This window comes from Chelonoidis abingdonii, chromosome 19 (genome assembly GCF_003597395.2).
Source record: "Chelonoidis abingdonii isolate Lonesome George chromosome 19, CheloAbing_2.0, whole genome shotgun sequence".
Taxonomy (NCBI): domain Eukaryota; kingdom Metazoa; phylum Chordata; order Testudines; family Testudinidae; genus Chelonoidis; species Chelonoidis abingdonii.
In genome coordinates this window covers 38,388,464-38,407,268 of record NC_133787.1, presented here as the reverse complement: position 1 = coordinate 38,407,268, position 18,805 = coordinate 38,388,464, and the positions used below count along the sequence as shown (strand labels likewise).

The window sequence follows — 18,805 nt, the reverse complement described above, 5'->3', positions numbered from 1 at the left end:
GACACTGTCCCAGTCTTCTCAGGAACCAACGTTTCTATGAGGCTCCCTTCCTATTTTAGAAAAAATGCTGGCAACTCCCATTTGTGTTGGGGATGGGGCTGATGGACTGAACATTAACTGATGTGAACTATCTGTCTGGCAGCTACCATATCTCATGTTACTTGGACAGCTCCAGCGATACCCCCAAGTGGGGGAAACATCCACATGACGGCACATCCTTGAATTCCACTCCCAGCCTGTTCCCTGGAGTTGCGGGGGGTCACAGTGCTCAATACGTGGGGCTCATGGCTCTGCAATATCAGGAGAGGCATGGTACAATGTTAGAGCAAGACAGCTGGAGGTCAGGAGACCTGAGTAATGCTCCTTGCTCTTCCATTGACTTGCTGCATGATCTAAGACAAGTCATTTAATCCTTCTGACCGTCAGCCACCGCTATTTCAGTCCAACCATGACCTGTAACCTCCTCTCCCCTCTAGTGTTCACTATTGCAGTCACCCACCCAGCACTGCCAGTTCATCTCCTTCCTGACCAATAGTCCCCTCTGCCACTCCGGAACTGGCCCCCTCCTTTCTCAGCTCTGTAGGTGCCCCTCAAGCTTGACCTGCTGCCCCTTGCTTTTCCAGCCCTGGGATCAGCTACATAGCTGATTCATCTCCATACTATCTAGGGGAGGATTTTCTCTAGAATTCATTACCAGGCAAATTAAGTCTTCTCCATGAGGTCCCTACTGGACTTAAGGACGTTCCCTAGCCAGCTGGAGATGGAAGGATATTTGATCATTTAAGCTAAGTGCTCACTGAAGCAGGACGCTGTGGCTTTGCACCACTTACACAAAGAGGAAGCAGGCATTTGCGAGGAAAGGTGAGGACAATGACCTTGCCAATTATTCCAAATTTCCCATTACACAAAGTTTCCCATTACTTTGGTCTTGCCTGGGTTGCCTTTAAGCCAGTTGCCTTTAAGCCAGGTAGCTTTCTCCTTTGGGCATTGTGAATTCCTTGTGATGGTGGTGGTTGCATCGATGGAAGAAGAGACACTCAGCTGGGTGAGATAGGTGCACTGCTGGCAGAAGAGTCCACGAACAGTAGCAAGCTGCCCAGTGATCTTATGTGGCTATTGCAGTAACTGGAGGTGACCATAACACTCCATTGCACGCTGCAGAGAAAGGACTTCAAGGGTGAAAAGCAGTTGTCAATCACCACACTTTGAGTCGTAACGGAATGACTCAAGCCAGTATAGTATGCCAGCTACCTCACATAATCTGGGCAGCAGTACACCATGGCTGAAAGTCAAGTAGGATGAGCATTGAGTTGTGGCCTCCATCCATGGTCATGAGGAGGCTGTCTTGGAACCACGAAAGCTGACCCGGTCTGAAGCCTGATTGTGAGGCATCCAGGATGCTGGTAGTGGTCACACATTGTTGTCACATTGGTTGTCACACTTTTCTCAATGACTTTGCCTAGAAATGGGAGGTCTGACACTGGGCAACAGCGGGGGAGCTTTTCTGCACCTAGCATTGGCTTTAGAGGAGCAGGTGTGTTTCTCAAACAGGGCCACTTCTCCGCACGTGGGACTGGTCCTTTCTGTTAGGAGCAGACAGAGTGGTTCTCTGCTAGCCGTCATGGCTCTGATGCAGCTCCATTACCTCTCAGGGCTTCTAGCACTTCATTCTGGGTGACCAGGCTGAGCTACGGCTGGAAGGGAGGGGGCTGGAGACAGGGGCAGTGCAATGATACCCGCTAGGATACGACGACTAGCGAGGGGTGAACCGCAGAAGGGTCATTTTTGTTTGAGAAAAGCATGCAGACGTTGAGATGCTGCTTAGTCTAACTTACAGCATCTGCAAAACTGGCTGGGGATGATCATGAGGTTTCACAGGATTCCAAGCGCCTACTTCCGTCAGTGCAGCTGGGTGACCTGTGGGAACAGATCCTTGTCTTGCTGCAGGTCAGATCCTTGGTCCTACTAAAAGTGCAGTGGAGCGTGAAAGTGAAAAATGAATGAGACAAAAGCTAACTGGCCTCACTTATCTGATCTAAACCAGTCTGACCACCTGCAAACCTGACCAGGACAGTCAAAATCCTCATGTTTCAGGGCATAAGTTATGGGTCAGGAAGAAAGTCTCTTGTGCCCCTTCTGCTATTTCAGACACAGGTGCATTATGGTTTTTTTTTCCTGAAGCAGCTGCCATTGCTAGAAACAAGCTATCAAACTAGGTGAACCATTGGCGTTCTGGTGTAGCAGTTCCTACGGACACTACATCACAGTTCTAGTTACTGAACTAATGGATGCCGTGGTCATGAATTGTGGGGGTATATAAACCTACATGTCACACAGTGATTTAGCGCATGTAAACTATGGGCTGTAGACTCAGGTACAGTGAAGGTGAAGGAGGCAGAAAAAAGACTTAGGAGCATTAAAAACAGAACAAAATAGACTTTCTTGTAATTTTAGGTCCCATAAAAATGGCAATAATATAGGCAATCAGTTGATGATAATATAATTGCCTGCTAAAGCCAAACCCCCAGAACTAGAATTAGCCTTTATCCAATTCTCAGGCTGGTAGCGGGTTCTGCCGAAAACCAAGCTTCCCCAGCAAACCTTTGCCTATGTTAACTTCCCAGGCTACACTAAGTCACTGGAGTAGGCTTTTGTCTAAGGCAAGCTTCCCAGCTGAGCTCATCTTTGAAATCTACAGCTACCTCTCTCGGCGCTAGGCTTCCTGCCCGGAGTCTATCACACAGGCCTCTGGCCAAATCAAGCTTCCACGCTACACTGACTCTTTTAAAGTGAGGGCAAATTTTATAGCTCTTTAACCCAGTCCCAACTAATCTCCAGCCGATCAGTAATCACTCTCAGTGATGGTCCTCTCCTCACAAGCCAGAAAGGCCTCTGTGGGTCGGCCGCCTTCACAGTCTCACTGCTCGCTTCCCAGTACATCTTATCAAACCTGGCAGCGATGGTGCTGTTATGGACCAGGCAGCATGGTCCAGTGGACAGTGCACTAAGCTGTTTGGCTCCAAGTCCCAGCTCTGGCACTGACCTACAGGATATGACCTTGGATAAGTCTTGACCCTTTTGTTTCCCTATATGCAGCAGGAGGAGAACTGACACTTACCATTTCTGGGTAAAGTGCTTTGAGAGGTCTGGATGACAAGCACAATAGGTGAGATAAGTGTTATTTAAAAACTCCCATCCAGCAACAAGAGGAACGATGGCCTAGTAGTTAGGGGCTTGGAGCCTGAGAGATGCAGGTTCAATTCCATGCTCTACCCTACAATGCCTTGTGTTCTTGGACAAGTCACTCATCTCTCTAGGCCTTAGTTTCACCATCTTTTAAAGGGGGATAATGGCACTACCTTACCATAAAGGGGTGCTGTGAGGACAGATACTGTGGTAATGGGGCCACCTCAGGTGGATGGAAGTCATCTAACCTAGCAAGTTATTATTTTAGTGGTTATAAGACCGCACCAGATCCTAGTGTGTGTGTACCTGCACATGCGCGTGCGCACACACACACACACAGAGTAATAAACAGTCTCTGGCTGCAAATTCCCAGCAAAATTGGGGCGTGTGTGTGTGCATGCAGTGCAGGAAAGGAGAAGAAAGAAAAACTTCTGACAAATTCCATGGAGTCAGGGGGTTTCTGTGAAAATATTGGAATATATTTGAAAAGATTAATTAGGTATGATTTTACAGTACCACCTCATATTTTCATCTCATACTTTATTTAACAATATTAAAGAGGCACTTTAATAGCACACATACGACATAATAAAAAGGCATTTCTTGCTCTCTTTTTCCTCTCTGACAAAATATCAAAATAAAAACTTTTGACATAACACATTGCACCCAAGGTAAATTACCTACAATAGTTTTTTATACAATACAAAGGACAGTAAAGATACATATTAACAGGATAAAGCCTCTTTTTTTCCTTTTAAAACTAAAAAAAAAATTTTTGTTTGCAGGACAGACGCAAAGTACTCTATTTGTTCATATCACATCAGTGCATTACTTCACCTCCTTGACTTGGGAGTATTTCAAAAGTATTTAAGTATCTTCCATGTCCTCATTTGCACCTGAGATTTCTTTCTGGTTCAAAGTTCAGTTGTATACCTGCTCGATAACATGACATAACCTCTTTAACACTATGGAGTACCAGCATACAGGATGTTATAAAACGCTTTGTTTTCCTGCTTTGATTTCTTTTACAGGTCACTGCTACTTCCTATCTGTTCCCTTTTATTTTTAAATCAAGGAAGTCTGTATTCACATTACAAAATAAAAATAGCACCAGTAACTGCATAGTAAAAAGCTGATACCTATATAGCTACTAAGTCAATACAGTAAGATAGTTTAGAAGTTATACCGTTATGGTCACTTGGACAGTACTATTCTGGTCTGGTAAGTTGGCACAGTTTTATCCGTGAAACAAAAAAAGTTTGTCACAAATGTCAAGGTGCAGTTCGCTAGCATTATTCTCATTTTTCATGCATTTACATCATCTACAGTGGTCAAATAAGGGCATCAATGTTTGAAACACTGTAATAGGCCCACGCAGCAAGCAAGCTAGTTCATTATTTTCTTGGCAACGTAGAAACAAATTCTTAGGAATGGCTGTCAAAATATGTGGCACTTGATTCTTAATTTAATTTTTTTTAATTTATCATGTCGTAGGCCAGTTCCCAATTTAATGAATTGTACAGGATTATTTGTGCAAAATCTTTAAAAAAAATTGCTTTCTACAGTGTACTGCACCTTCTGAATAAGACGTCTATGGAATGAAGTTCATCTCTTCAAGTACTTTGTACAAAGATAACACAGAAGCAGTCTCAAAAGGGTCTGAGATTTGCAAATATCCTTATAACCTCAGCACTTCTGCAATAAAGCGATTGCTCTTGACAATTCAGTCTGCCCAAAGCGATTACAATTTCAGTTCATGAAAATCATCAGCAACATCAAAGTTCTAGCATTTGCATGATAAATCAGGTGAATTAAAGTAGATTAGTAGACACAAAGCAAACTATTTCACAGAGGCTGCAGTGCAAGTTCATTTAAACTAGACAGAAAAATCATGCTACACGAACAAATTTAATGCTTTGATATTTTTTCCCTTGCAAACCCCATGAAAGCAGCTGAGGATCACCATAAGTCACTTTCATAAATTACTCTGAAGTATCTCTTCTTAAAGGAATTTTAAAGCTCGTTAATTTCTGTCCAAACAGTTGGCTTAGGAGATTGTTCTGGGATTCGGCTGTCCTGTAATTGTGAGAGTCAGCAGGTTTAGCACCTTGGACAGCTCTGTGTCTGTTTAAAGAGCTGTGGAGGGATGTGGCGGGCCCTTTGGCTAGGAGATGGTGAAAGGTTTTCCCCAGGATGTCCTTCCTACGCTTCAGGTCTCCATTGGAATGACGGTTAGTCACCTTCTTCTGATTGTAGGTGTCCAGCGCCATCTTTTTCAGCTGGTTGCCAACTCCTGACATTCTGGGCTTGGGGATCAGTTTGTTGCAGTGCATTTCCCTCTTCCCGGGGGAAAGGGCAGAAGCCTCGTTAGTCCATTCGGCTCTTTTGAGCTCTCCAGCCCCATCGCTCCTCCCAGGGCCCGGTGTTCGGGCTTTCCTCTTCTTCCCATCTCCCTCAATGTTCTCCCTAGACGCTGAGCTGCCTCTGTGACTCAAAGACTTGTGCTCTTTTCGCTTCTTCGGGTGCAGCTTGCCAGGCCCATTCAGAGCCGGCTTGTCCAAGGATTTACCTGGATCCGAGTGGCTGTGTTTCACAGCATTGGCCACTCCCTCATCTTTGAGTTGACTCGAGAATCTGTTTTGATTGCATCCTATTTCTCTGACACTGGCATTGGCATTGCCGTCTTTGGCACAGACACCTGTCTCAGGCATGGCCTTTTCTTTTAGTGAGCAGGGTTTCTGGATCTCCTCTGTGCTGCCCAGATTACCAGTTGCAGCAGAGGCAGCTTCGCCACTCACTTGACTGCCTGTGGTTTTCTTCTGAGGGGCTGAATCTTTGGCAGCCCTGTTTAGAACAGGTGATGTTGTCTTGTCCTTCAGAGGCAGAGAGGGGTAGGTGGACTCTGAATAATTGGGCTTGGATGCAATTTTCCTAGGAGCACCATCCACATTCGGGTTGCTCCACAATGTTTTATGAGCGTCCTTGGCCAGTGGAGCTTCTACTTTTGGTGCAGAAATTTCTGGGATTTTCTTAGCTAGTTTGAGGCAAGGGATCTCTTCGACAGGCTCTTCTCGTGAACTGGGATTGTCCAATATCCGCACCACATGTTCTCTTTGATTGCCCCTGTTTGGTTTTGCTTGGCCATCTGCATGCCTATGTTTCTCAGTGAGATGAGGTGGAGATAGCTTTCCGTCCATTGCCTGGTTATGAGCTAAACTAGAAAGGTCCATTCGAAATTCAGAAGAGTCCAGGAAAGGAAGAGGCTTCTCATCAAAGGCTCCTTTGTCTAGTTCTTCAATGGAAAGCATTGTGGTGTAACTGAGCTCTGGATCACTCACGACAGCCTGGGGCAGAGGAGACAGGCATGGGGGCGGTGGGAGGGTATCAAACTGAGATTTTTCCATTTCATCCAGGAGGTCTGAGAAGTCACCCACGAGGTCTTCTGTTTTCACAGAGGTTTGGGGCAAAGTTGCTCCAGGGTCATCACCTGTTTCAAGGCAGGACTCACTGGGAGGTGGTAAAGGCACAACAGCTAGCTGTAGTTCATTACTATGGTCAAAGTGCACAGGTGAGTTGTGTGGATCCAAGCTGCCATGGTGTGTGAGCTTCCTTTTCTTGCGTGGTGGCATGTCCTCCCTTGGATAGTTTTCCTCTTTTATTTTCTCATTGCCATCCTTGGATGAGATGCCAGGCCTCATGACCCCTCTGAATTTGAAAGTCTTGTTGCTTCCCACCAGGTGCTTCTCCATGTGCCTGTCATACTGTTCTTTCTTGGAGAAGGTGTAGTTGCACATGCTGCATATGAACGACTTTTTGATGACATGCATGACATCCGCACAGAGCTCACAAGTATACAGCGTGGTGTGCTTGATCTCCGGCTCCTCTGCTATCCCATGATCTTGACTCAGGTGACTTCGAAGCTCTTTTGTTTCCGGATAGAACATCGGGCACTTGTGGCACAAGTAAATCTTCTGTAAGCTGTGCACCACTAAGTGGCGCTGGAGCTTGAAGGGCTTGGGAAATTGTTTTCCACAGTGATGGCAATCTCTGGAAGGATCCTTGCAATCCGGATGCATGGGGACAGCTTTTTGAGCGCTTTCACCTTTTGTCATATTGTCTGGAGATGGACTGGCAGGCCCTTTGGAAGAGCTGGAGGCGGAGGAAGTTAATTTAATTTTGACACTGCTTTCCAAGGTGTCTTTAGTTGCCTTTGCCTCTTGGTCGAGGGGTGGCTCTTTTAGGCTCTTGTTCTCTTTGCTGGCAAGGTGTTTGCTGGTGGAATCCACCAGCTTGGATGACTTGCTTGGTTTCCGATACATGATAGTGTTCAGGAAGTGGGTGACCGCAGCATTGTCCTCGCTGAAGCAGGTAGGCAGACCCATCGCTGATTTCTGAGCCTGACCTTTCCGAGCAAACTGTGTGGCGTGCTCTCTGAGATGCTCATTATACATCCAGACATCGGAAATCTCCTTCAGGCACATTCCACAGGCCCACAGGCCAGCTTTGTTTTTCGCATGCTTCTCTTTTAAATGGTCCCTCAATTGCTCCCTGGAGCTGAATTTGCGCTGGACACACATATAACAGGTAGGTGGAGGGGAAGGGTTATGGGTGAGTTTGTGAAAGTCCAGTTCCCCTAAGGTGAGAAACCACTGGAAACACACTTTGCATTTGTATTGTTTATCCTTAGTCTTGATGTTCATATCGTTGCGATTTTTGCCTGGCTTCCCATCTTCTAATTTATTTTTGCTGTGTTTGCTATGCTGGCTTGGCTTCTGCTTGAAACACACCATGCTTTCATCCAAATGGCCAGGATTATCTTTGCAAGGACTGAAAAAGCACATGTCCTGCATCTTGAACTTTGCACTCAACATCTCAATGTCAATTGTATGAAACTCAGGTGAGCCTTGGTCCTCATTTATCTTGCTGTTGAAGGGTTCCTCTTCCAGCTCTGGGGGTTCTGGGCTAGTTTCTGCTATTGAATGTTCATTTTCAAGCTCCGTAGGGGACTTGAACAGTACTTCATCAGCAGGAAGATTTTCTGCCGCCTTTTCAAGACTTCCCCAAATGTTCAAGTTCGGAATGTTTTCCATCTGGTTGTTTTGGCAGAGGAAGGTTAACATGTTATCATCCTCCAGGTCAATGACCTCCTTCCTTTGGCTGTTTTTCTCATAATCTGGCTGCAGTGCAATATTTGTGGAAGTGTTGGCGCTGGTATCACACCCCTTTGGCTTACTGCTGTGACACATGTTTAGCATCAAGGCATCATCAATGGAGATGGTTTCATATTCACAAGGATCATCCCTGGTGACACAGAAAGAGCTGGTTTCACTGAGGTCTGAAGCCAGCTGGATGGGAAAGAAGTCTATGGCACCCACTGGCCCGACATTTGCATCAGTGACAGGTTTGGGTTTCTTGGTTCGTTTCCCATACACGCGCGTGCACTTCCTCCGGGTGAACTGGTTGTCCCTTGGAAACAGCTGTGCGAATGTGACGTCATCATCAAATAAACCCTGCAGGTCTGGCTCAGTTGCATCACCAGTGCAGGACTCCTTTCTATGTAATAACTCTCCCTTTCCCCAGGGCTTTGACTCTGCCGAAAAAGGGCTGTCATCAGAAGCATTTTCCAACACGCCTTTAGTGGGATCCCTGTTGGCTGTTTCAGATTCACAGGTTTCTAAAGACAGATCTGGTCTGGCAGGACTCAAGGGATGCCTGAAGGCACTACTATGATTCCCATGATTGCTCTCTCCCAAGGAATTCTCATGTTCCTTCACATTTGTGCCAACACTACCATCATGCTGTTCTTTGCATACCTTGCTCAACCCCTTCTCCACTTGCTTCATAAACCCACTTGCCCATTTCTCTTTGGCCTGTGCCTTTTCTCCTTGACTTGGATCTTCCATCTGCTTTTGACAGCTCACGGGGACCTTTAGTGACTCCTGCCTGTCTGTCTCCATGGAAGAGACGACCAAATCACCCACTTCATCTGCATGCTTAACTATGCAAGGTGACCGTTTTGCTGTGTGAGACTGCTGGGGTGAGCATGGCCTGTCTTGTTCCTCTGCTGAGATGCAACTGCCTGGATCAGCCAAATCTTCAATCACATTTGATAGACTGGAGTTGATTCTACTGGAAAGAACATTGGAAGGACCATCAGCAGCATTCTTCTCCAGGTTGGACAATTCATTGACTTCACTTTCATTGGGAAACATATTTACTTCCCTTCTTGCTTTTCTACTCTGTTTCTTCTCTAAATTTCTATTTATCCCTCCAGGATCTTTGCTTTGGCTTCTTCTGCCTTTTCCCCGTTTATTTGGTTGCTTTTTAAGCCCAGGCTTTTCTGTCACTGATTCATCCAATTCCCCTGTCTCTGAGCTATGCGATTTTGTCTTTGTTTCTTTACTCAGAATATCTGTGTGATGACGTTCATGGCACACTTCAAGCGATATGACACTGAGGTCACTGAGCACTCTACTAACTACTTCTTGCATTTGTGGATTGGGCTCCTTCTCTTGACCTGCACATGTTTTCTTGGAGACGTGTCCAATAGCGCTGGTTGGCATTTGTGTGTTATTCATTCTCTCCTTGGCAGTGGCCTTTATGCTTTTCCTAGAGACTTTCTTGGACATTTTAGATGTTTTCTCCAGCAAATTCAAACTGAACTTTGAAGTTTTGCTTGGCATCAATGTGCCATCATTTTTTGTTCGATGCTTTACAGCTTTGTGCCTGGTCAATCCTGGTTTGGATCTAAAAGATGCAGAACAAATATCACAAGTGACTTGGAGGCCATTTTGTTTCTTTTCTTTCAGATGCCCATTTCTGGACGCATTTGGGATATTTTTAAACATGCCACTCTCCTCTTCTTGCTCCATGTTATGTAACATACAACTGCTGTCTCCTCCAGTACTCTCTGCCCCTTGGCTTTCCAAGTCATCTCCTTTTGAATTATTTTCTCTATTATCCACATTTTTGGAGGAGTCACTAGGTATCATCTCTGGCACCTCTGTAAACTGGTGGACCTCTTGATCAACAGGGCCAGAATCTGCTGTCCTTTTACAGACAGTACTTACAATAGTTGGGATCTGTTGCATGACAAAGCTATTGCACGAGGCCTCTGACTCATTTTGATGTTTATTTCCATTATAATGGCACTTTTTAAGCTCCTTTTCTTGATTTAAGTTTACCTCTCCATCTCTTTCTCCAACAGGCGAAAGATTACTGGGCTGTGTTGAGTAATCTTTGGTTTCTGGTGTGGGCTGACAAGCATGGATGCCTTGCAGAGGCATTGACTGAGAATTAATAATCGTCTCTGTGATGGTGCATGTCTTGCTTCCTTTATAAAGAGGGCATAACAGCTCAGCACAAGTGCTTTCCGGCAGCTCATCACCAATGTCATTTTGCTCCAAAGGTGGCATGCAGGGAAGAATACAGTCGTTCATTTGCAATTTCTGGGGGCTTTCCAGCTCCAAACCAGAAACTGCCAGCTCACCAGGGCATTGTGGAACATGAGGTTCTGCCGGTCCTTCTTTTTCAGACTGCTCAAAATTAGTTAGAATGTCTTTGGCAGGACAATGACGAATGTTTCCAATAGCACCCAAAGGTGCGGGAGCAGTGGTGTTGCATTGCTGAAGAGTGGGTTGAAAGACACGTGTGTCTTTCCATTTTCCTTGCTCTAAAGGACTTTGGGTGGAACAGCAAACTAGATTTTTCTCTGAGTCAGAGTTGAACCTTTTTACAACGAATGAACTTGACTGAGTCTCTGTGTTAAGCACAGGGGCAGTGTATCTATCCTCTCCCGAGAGCTGCACACTGAAGTCCGAGAACTCTACATTTTCATTATTACTGTTCTGCAAATATCTGTGGTGAGAAAAGCTAGTTTGCAAAGGCAGACTGACCAGACAGTCCTCTTTGGAGTGACAAGCATCAAGGACCTGCTTTTTCTTTCCATTGCCATCTTCAGGAAGCCGAGCATTTACTGAACAGATGTTAGTTTCATGCAACAAATTATATTCCTGGTGAAGCTCTTCAGAAGGATTCAAAGAGCTAGCAGGACCCAAAGATGCACTGCAAGGAAGCTGTGTCTCATGTCCCACCTGGTTATTGGTGGACCCTATGCATTTGGTTTTTATGGTGCATGACAAATGCATTTGATGACTAGCTCCCTCAGACCAAGCATTACCTTCAGCAGCGCTTACTTTTAGTGTCTCTGTCAGTGCATTGCCTAATGTTTCTTTTTCAAACAAACTATGGTTTAAATAGGATTGTCTGTGGTTTTTAAATGCCAAGGTTGCTTTGTTTTTATCTTGCTCTTGCTCCTCCACAATCTGATCAGCTTTCTTTACTTGCCCTAGCAATGGGGTTACCGTTGCGCTGCTGCATGGTGAGAGGTTATTATGCTCTTGTGATACGCCATCTGCACAGATATTAATGTCACTGGGCTCTGAACATTCATCTGCTAAGTGCTGCAGCTCTGTTACATTATTGTGCAGCTTGTGGTTCGCAAATGTGGATTGCTCTGCAGTGTAGGTGTCTGTTTCATTGAACGACTCCAGCTGTTCACCTGCCTCTGGAAAAACTCCAGTTGCTTCTGATGTAGTAGCCATGCTCTCTGCTTCTCCTCCCATAGGCTTGTTCCCCTCTACACATGCATGATGACATGCTGAATTCTCGCCTTCCAAGCTGCCCATGCCTTCCTCTTCCTGCTCAGACTGGATATTGGCATTTGAAGGTTGGTGATTGGCAGAGAGCAGTACTGGGAAGCATGGCATCATCAGCTCTTCTTCATTATTCTTGACTGTCCGGGCAACAAACAGTTGGAGCTGCTGTAATGGGTTTGCGGTAGTTTCTTGGGAGGCTAGCACCTTTTCTGAACCACAATCAGTCTCTTTGGACACACTCAGTATATCAAATAATGATGCTTTCCGGTTGCTAGCCTTGTCAAAGGGCCCTGGGGTTTGGTAGACTTCAGGATCCTTACTTTCTTCAGTCTCTTCCAATAAAACAGATCCATTGTCATCACCTTCGAAGTGCAGTGAGATTTTTAGCACTTTGGGTGACTCGGCTTTGTCTACAGGGCTTTCTTCTGAGTCCATGTCATTTTTGGCATGAGAAGACAAAGCGAGATCCAAGGTGGGGACCCGATCTTCCTGAAACCCAAATTCAGATTTCAGATTTGGAATGTGGCTGCTGAAAGATTCCAGCTCTGGAGGATCATCAAAGGTTTTATCCATTTTCCCTGGCTCGGAAAACCCGTCAGCTCCGTGTTTACTTGGCAGGGACGGAAAAATATCGTGTTTATTTAGTTCAGCTGCCTCTAGAGTTTTAGGGAGCAAGGAATCAGTAACAATGGCAGGGCTTTTTATCATATGGTTTGTGTAGATTGGAGCTTCTAATTTGTCTGGCATGCATGAATCAGGGATAACCCGGGAAGGTTCATTCTCCATCTCTCTGGAGTCACTTTCCTTGGAAGTTTCAGCATCCTTCAGAGCTTCCGGGAGCTTATCGCAGGCCTCTTTGGAACAGAAATGATCTACAGAGATTGAATCTTCAGCAGCTGGTGTACAAATGCTTGATTCTAAAGAACTAAACTCTGCTGGGCAGGGCCAAGAATCCTGGTGGTTCTTATAGTTGCCATCTATGTTGAGAACTGTAGGCTTCTCATTCACTAAACTTTGGCCCACACAGACTTTTGTGGAAAGAAGGTTTGTATTCCCAAGGGCATCTGTCAAGAACAAATCCTTTTCATTCCCTGTCTCTTGATCCACGTGTATAGGTGAAAACTGGTCAGTTGCTTTTCTCAGCTGTGTGCCGATGTGTTGCTCAGATGTCTGATGGACTTCGGATGCCTCATTATTTAATTTGCTGGTTTGCAGCTGACTTTCCAGTTCCGTAACTAATCGCTTGATCTCCAGCTCCTCATCTGATATATTGTTCATAAAAGCTACATTATAATCTCCAATCCTGTCTGCCAAAGGTAAAGACATCTGATTGTGCGTTATGGTTCCCTCATCTGGGAATTTCTTAGCTAATGGCTTTTCCACAGAAAGGGTATGAAACTGACCAATGTCTTCCGACAAAATTGGAGACACTTCCTCCATTAGACCCCAGTCCTTCTCTTGAAGAAATGGAGGATACTGCTGCTCAAACGGCATCGTTTTGCTGGGTGGATTGCATCCAAATGTGACATAATTGTCCTTACTTGTGGCAACGCTGTCGTATAATGGAGTATCAAACTCAGCTACGGGAAGTTCTCCGAATATTGAAGAGGAGTCAAAGCCAAGAGGGGAAGACACTTTGGTCTGCTGATTTTCTGAGGCAAAGGGGGTGAAATCAGAGTGCTTCTGCTCAAATGAACTGGTGCTAATGTCATCTTGGCATAAGTACATATTGTTAATGTGTGAGGCCCCCACGGCTGGAGGCTTTGAGAAAAGGTTAGGATCATAGCGACTGGACAGGTCTTTGTGGTCATAAAGTGTGTCATCAGTGCTCACATAGGTATCGGGTCCTTTGATGGCTAGCATCATTCCAACAGGATCCCCATTGTAACAGCCGACTGGAGCAGCATAATCTTTATGGTCATCACAAAGTCCACGTTCCTTTAAGTACTTGATTCCAGCAGGCGAATAGGTAGCGCTCACCTGTTCAGGGCTGGCATCAGTACCAACGTGAGAGGGAGGAATTAACTCTTCTGTATGGTAAGTGAGGGTGTCCTCATTATAAGCAGCAAATGGACGCCTCTGACTGGTCATTGTCAAATCAGTGGAATCTTGAGCGTCTGGCTTAGGTCTCGCTATCTCACCTGCATAGCTAGTGGCTCCTTTCTGCTCTTCTGTGTCCTCCTCACAGTAAAGTTTGACGGGACCCTTGTTGAAGGCATCTCTGCTGTGATGTTGTTTTTCTTTGCTTTCTGGTGAGCTTTCCTCATTCATAGAACCTGTCGGAGAAATGCGTGACCTATCGCTGTGACGTGTCGTGGAGCCAGTCAGCAAAAATTTGGCTGAGCCAAACCTCCTTGTCCCTCTGGAAAAGCCCACTTTGGTTTCATTGTTTGTCTTTAGAGTTTCTTTATCAATAAGGCTCAGCGGGTTCCTTGGAAGTGGTGTGATGTGCTCAGAACTATCTGGGTATCTTCTGTTCTGGACGCTTTCGTTCTCGTTGTCAGAGTCGGCCCTGTCAGTGCTTGGGGGGCTAGCACCAGTTTCACTGGACAAGCTAGTGCTATGACGGCTGCTGGTGGACGATCGGCTGCTTCGTCTTCGGATTCTGGCTGCAATGCCATCTTTCTTTATTGCTTCATTGCTTGGGGCCCGCCTGTGCTCCTGACCATCTCTCTTCTGGCTATAGGTCCAGGTTGGCTCTTTCTCTTTGGTCCTTTCCCCTATCCCTGAGCACCTCTTGCTAAAGCTGTGCTTGGTCCGCCCATTTGATGCGGACCCCAGCTTCTTTCTACCGTGCAGCTTGGCATACACCACCCCTTCATCATCTGAATCTGAAATGTACTCGTACTCACTGAATTTACTGTCCTGGGCTGCCGGCAGCAGCTTCTCAGTGTCTCTGGAGACCGAGGTGTTCTTATCGCTCTTCGCATGCAGCTTGTGCAGCTTGTTTTTCTGCTGCACGATTTTATGAATGAGCTCCTTGCTCCATGTGCCGCTCCTCGGCTTCCGCTTTTTCACGTCCTTCATCGGGAACCGCAGCAGCTTGGGGTTCTTATTGGCAGGCCCTGGGGTGGTACCACTTGGCCTGATTTCACTCTTCAAATAAGCATCCTCACTAAGGCTTCTGGGCTGGTTTTTATCAGAGTCAGGTTGGTTCATAGTCACTGGAGTAACAGAGTCACCATCACCCTTCCTCCCTGTTTTCAGCTTGGTATTCTTGTCAGGCTGTGCTTTATCAGTCGTCACCCGATTTGCAGCCTTGCTCTGAGCCAGCTCCTTGACACTGGATTTCTCCAGCCTTTTGTTCCCCCAGTCTGTGAACTTGCCTGCCAGTCTCCTCTTAGGAACATGCTGCGTCCCTGGCGCTTTGCTCTGAGCCTGCTCTCCACTGGGATGATCCTCTTTATAATAACAGACGGCTTTTGACTGACTCGCTGGCTTGTCGTCCTTCCCCGTGTGCTTCAGTTTGTTCTCCGAGGCTGGGCCATCCTTCACCTTGTGTGGCATCCCGCTGCCCGTGCCCTTCACTGATGTGAGTTCCTCATCAGCAAACACATCTATGAAGCTACTGTCAATCTCGGGGTTATCGGACTGATACTCCAGCCCATTCAGCGCTTCCGTGATCAGACTATCCAGCTTGGCATCATCGATTTCTAAGTCGGAAGCAGTAAGTGGCAAGGAATTTGTGGTTAGCCCATGAAATATATGGCCTTTCAGCGGGTCCTCCTTTGCCTCCCCTCTGCCTTCCCCGTCTAACGGGAAATTGACAGGCTTGTTTAACGCGAGCAGGTGTGAATGGGTGTCGGGAGAAAGCGATGGCCCTGGCCTGGCTTGGGAGTGTTTCGTGGACTCTAGGGGGAGCTGCTTCCTGGCCTCAGCCCCCTTGGAAGCATCTCTCATTTCGCCCTGGAAAGCCACATGCGAGCTGCAGAACTGGCGGTGCTCCAGGAAGGAGGAGAGGTTGCTGTAGTTCTGGTCACACTGCTTGCAGGTCAGCAGCACGTCCAGCTGGTCCAGGCTTGCGCTGCTCAGTGAGTTCGCCAGCAGGTGATGGGAGGAGTAAGGCGGGGGAGGCGTTTCCCCCTCGAAGGCATCCAGGCATCTCTTGGCCATGTCAATATCTGGCTTATGGAACTGGGTCTCCGGGAGGCATTTGAGAAGGTGCTCGTCCTTTGGGGTGTCCAGGGGGAAGTGGAAGGGCTTGATGGAGTCTGGCGGGTGGTAATGGAGTGAGCTGGAGTTCAGGATGTCCGCGGGGTGGCAGGGATGGTGAAAGAAGGGTGCCGGGGTAAGTGCTGCAGACAGCTGGCTGTCTTCGAAGCTGTGGTTGACCGGGCTGCTGGACATAGGCGAGAGAGAAGAACACGTGCTGCTGCAGGTGGGGTTGGGGACAGGTGACGGGAGCGGGGACTCACATGGTGAAGCTGCCACCAAGGCCGATGGTGGCAGAGCCAACGTCGGATTGGGAGAGCTCCTGGAAGTGGCTGGTGGCACCGTTTGGGTCATGCCGAAGAAGAGGGGTTTGCTCCTGGAGTCGCATGTGGGAGACCTGGTGTCCTTCCCACCTTCAAAGGAGAAAGCGTTCATTGAGCCGCAGCTCTGCCGGGTGGGGTCCCTCCTTTGCACCAAGAGACCCTCTCCTGCCAGGAGCTTTTGGCTGTGATACCTGGGGGTGCCTTTCTGCAGACTGCTGCCCCCTGGCCATTGCGAGGTGCTTAGGGGGAATGGGAATTTCTGGCTAGTGAGCTGTCTGGATAGCTCTATCCTGTTCTGGCTGGGCACTGTGGAGGTGAGGTGTATTTGCTGCCATGGCATCCTGGAGTTTTTCTGCACGTGCTGCCTCTGCTCAGGGCTGGACTGGCACTCGAATGAGAACTGACTTCCAACAGGGTTTGAATAAGGTGCTGAAGTCTGGTCCACAGGCGAGAACGCCTTATTGGCTCCATCCCAGGCTTGCAAGAGCCGGGGGTGGGCTTGAGGTGCACTGGGCATGCTTTTCTCAAAAGGCACCGATCCCGGGCTTATGCCGCTCGCCGGGGAACCGCAATAAACTTTGTTCTGAAAGTGCACTTGGGGTAGAGAGTTCTGTGGCATATTCCTTCGCAAAGAGCTACCTTGGGTCAGTATCCTTTGACTAGGTCCATTGTCTTTCAGTGAAGGCTGCCCCTTACTCACTGGCTTTGGCATACTAGTCGTATGTAAACTAGGTGGGAAAACAGATTGGTTTTCTTGGAAAGTGCTTGGAGTTTGGTCGATAGCACCAGAAGAAGAGAGAGCACCACTGAGCTCACCAGAATGCTCATTCCTTCCTTTGTAGCAAGGCAGAGGGGACTGCTGCTGGACCCCGGGGGCCGAGGAATGTAGGAACTGAGCTGACTGAGAAGACAGGCCATATGTCCTGCCCTCTGGGGCTACGGTTTCGTAGGAGCCGTTGCCCAGAGCCTCGTCTTGCCAGTCCCTCGAGGAAGAATGAAAGCCGAAAGCACCATGAATCACCTGGTTAGTTGCCAGCGAAACATCCATATAATCTTGGCTGGTAGTGTCATTATGGAAAGGATCCTTTGCTACATCATGCAGCGGCTGGAAGGGGTATTGAAATGGCAAGGAGCCCAGACAGTGCGTGCTGGCTTTGCCACTCTCAGGGAAGGGGTATGGTTTCTGAGCAGAGATACCATAGCTAGCACCCGGGAAGTTTTTGTCCGGTGAAGGCCAAGACTTATTCCCATTTGCCTGGAACTCTAAATAGTGTAACTGCCCGTTAGTGCCAGGGTTTTTGTGGGAGAGGCCAGCCGACGGCTGTCCTTTCCCATTGTGGTTCTGGCGTGCGGCGGCTGGTGTGTGTGAGGTATAGTTGCCGGAGGTGAGGCTGGAGGAGACCTCTGGGAAGCACTGGTTGAAGCTCAGGTCCTCTTGCTCGAGCTCTGCCTCCCTCTCGGGGATGCTGGGCACGTGGAATCGGTAGCTTCCCAAGCTGGGTCCTCGGCTGACTTCTGGCTTCTTGGGTGGAGTGACCTTCTGCTGGGGATAGGCGATGCCAATGGTGGGGTTGGACCGAGAGTTGCTAATGCTGAGCCTGTAGAGCTGGTGGTGACTGCGCTCCCCTTTCCCAGACCGCCTGTTCTTATCCCTTACTCGGCTCTTCCCCATGGGAGACTGTGGGCTCCCCTTGACACTGCCCCACGAACCATCACTGGAAAACTTGGGCTTGTTGTGGAGGGACTTGAAGTCGATCTTGCCTGCTTGCTGCGGCCTGATCACAGCTTCCCGTTGGCTGTGGGGCTCTTTGTCCTTGACGTTGGGGAAGTGGGACCCGCTCTCAGTCCCGTTGTGCAAGCACAGCTCTGAGGTGTCCAGGGAGCTGCCGTTAAACTCCCCCCCACCTTTCCCACTGAAACGTTCAAAGGCAAAGTCTTTGTCTTGATCTTTGGAGCTGGACTCAGTATCACTGACGGCATAAACATGCTGGGTCTCTCCTGTCATGATACCAAGGGGCAGGGCTAGAAGGCACTCGTTTCCCTTACATCTGTGGGATTAGATCCTTCCTTCACGAGCATGGTCTCTTGTTGGTAGGTGGCTAGGAAGAGGCTTGGTTAAATAGGCAGGGGTACCCTGCTCCCACATCTATCCTGGTTACTGGGCAGGTCTCGTTGGTAAAGAGCACCTGGGATTCACCTCATGCTTCCAGGCGGGACCTACAATAGAGAAGAACCCCAATGAGTCTAAGCAGGACAAACGACATGGGCATGTCTAATAGCACGGAGCAAGGGGAAGCCACAACTCAGCCGGGGGCTGGATTCTCCCGTCCCGCGCCTTGTGGAGTTAGCCATGCCTGGGCACAGAGTGGGTGTTCAATGCTACTATCCTGATTTGCTAGTGTTTGACCCCCGCCCCCTGCGCAGATGTGAATGATGGCACAAGGAACCAGGCGGGATGGATCAGGTCCCTCGGGGAGTGTATTTCAC

The 18,805-nt window shown here is 47.7% G+C and overlaps 1 protein-coding gene across 1 annotated transcript; it reads right to left on the bottom strand.

Moving 5' to 3' along the window:
* Positions 1-3,710: 3,710 nt before the first annotated feature.
* Positions 3,711-18,323, bottom strand: ZNF469 (zinc finger protein 469). The gene has a single exon (XM_032764269.2). The coding sequence runs from the start codon at positions 18,321-18,323 to the stop codon at positions 5,169-5,171; it is 13,155 nt and encodes a 4,384-aa protein (XP_032620160.1). The 3' UTR covers positions 3,711-5,168.
* Positions 18,324-18,805: the final 482 nt, after the last annotated feature.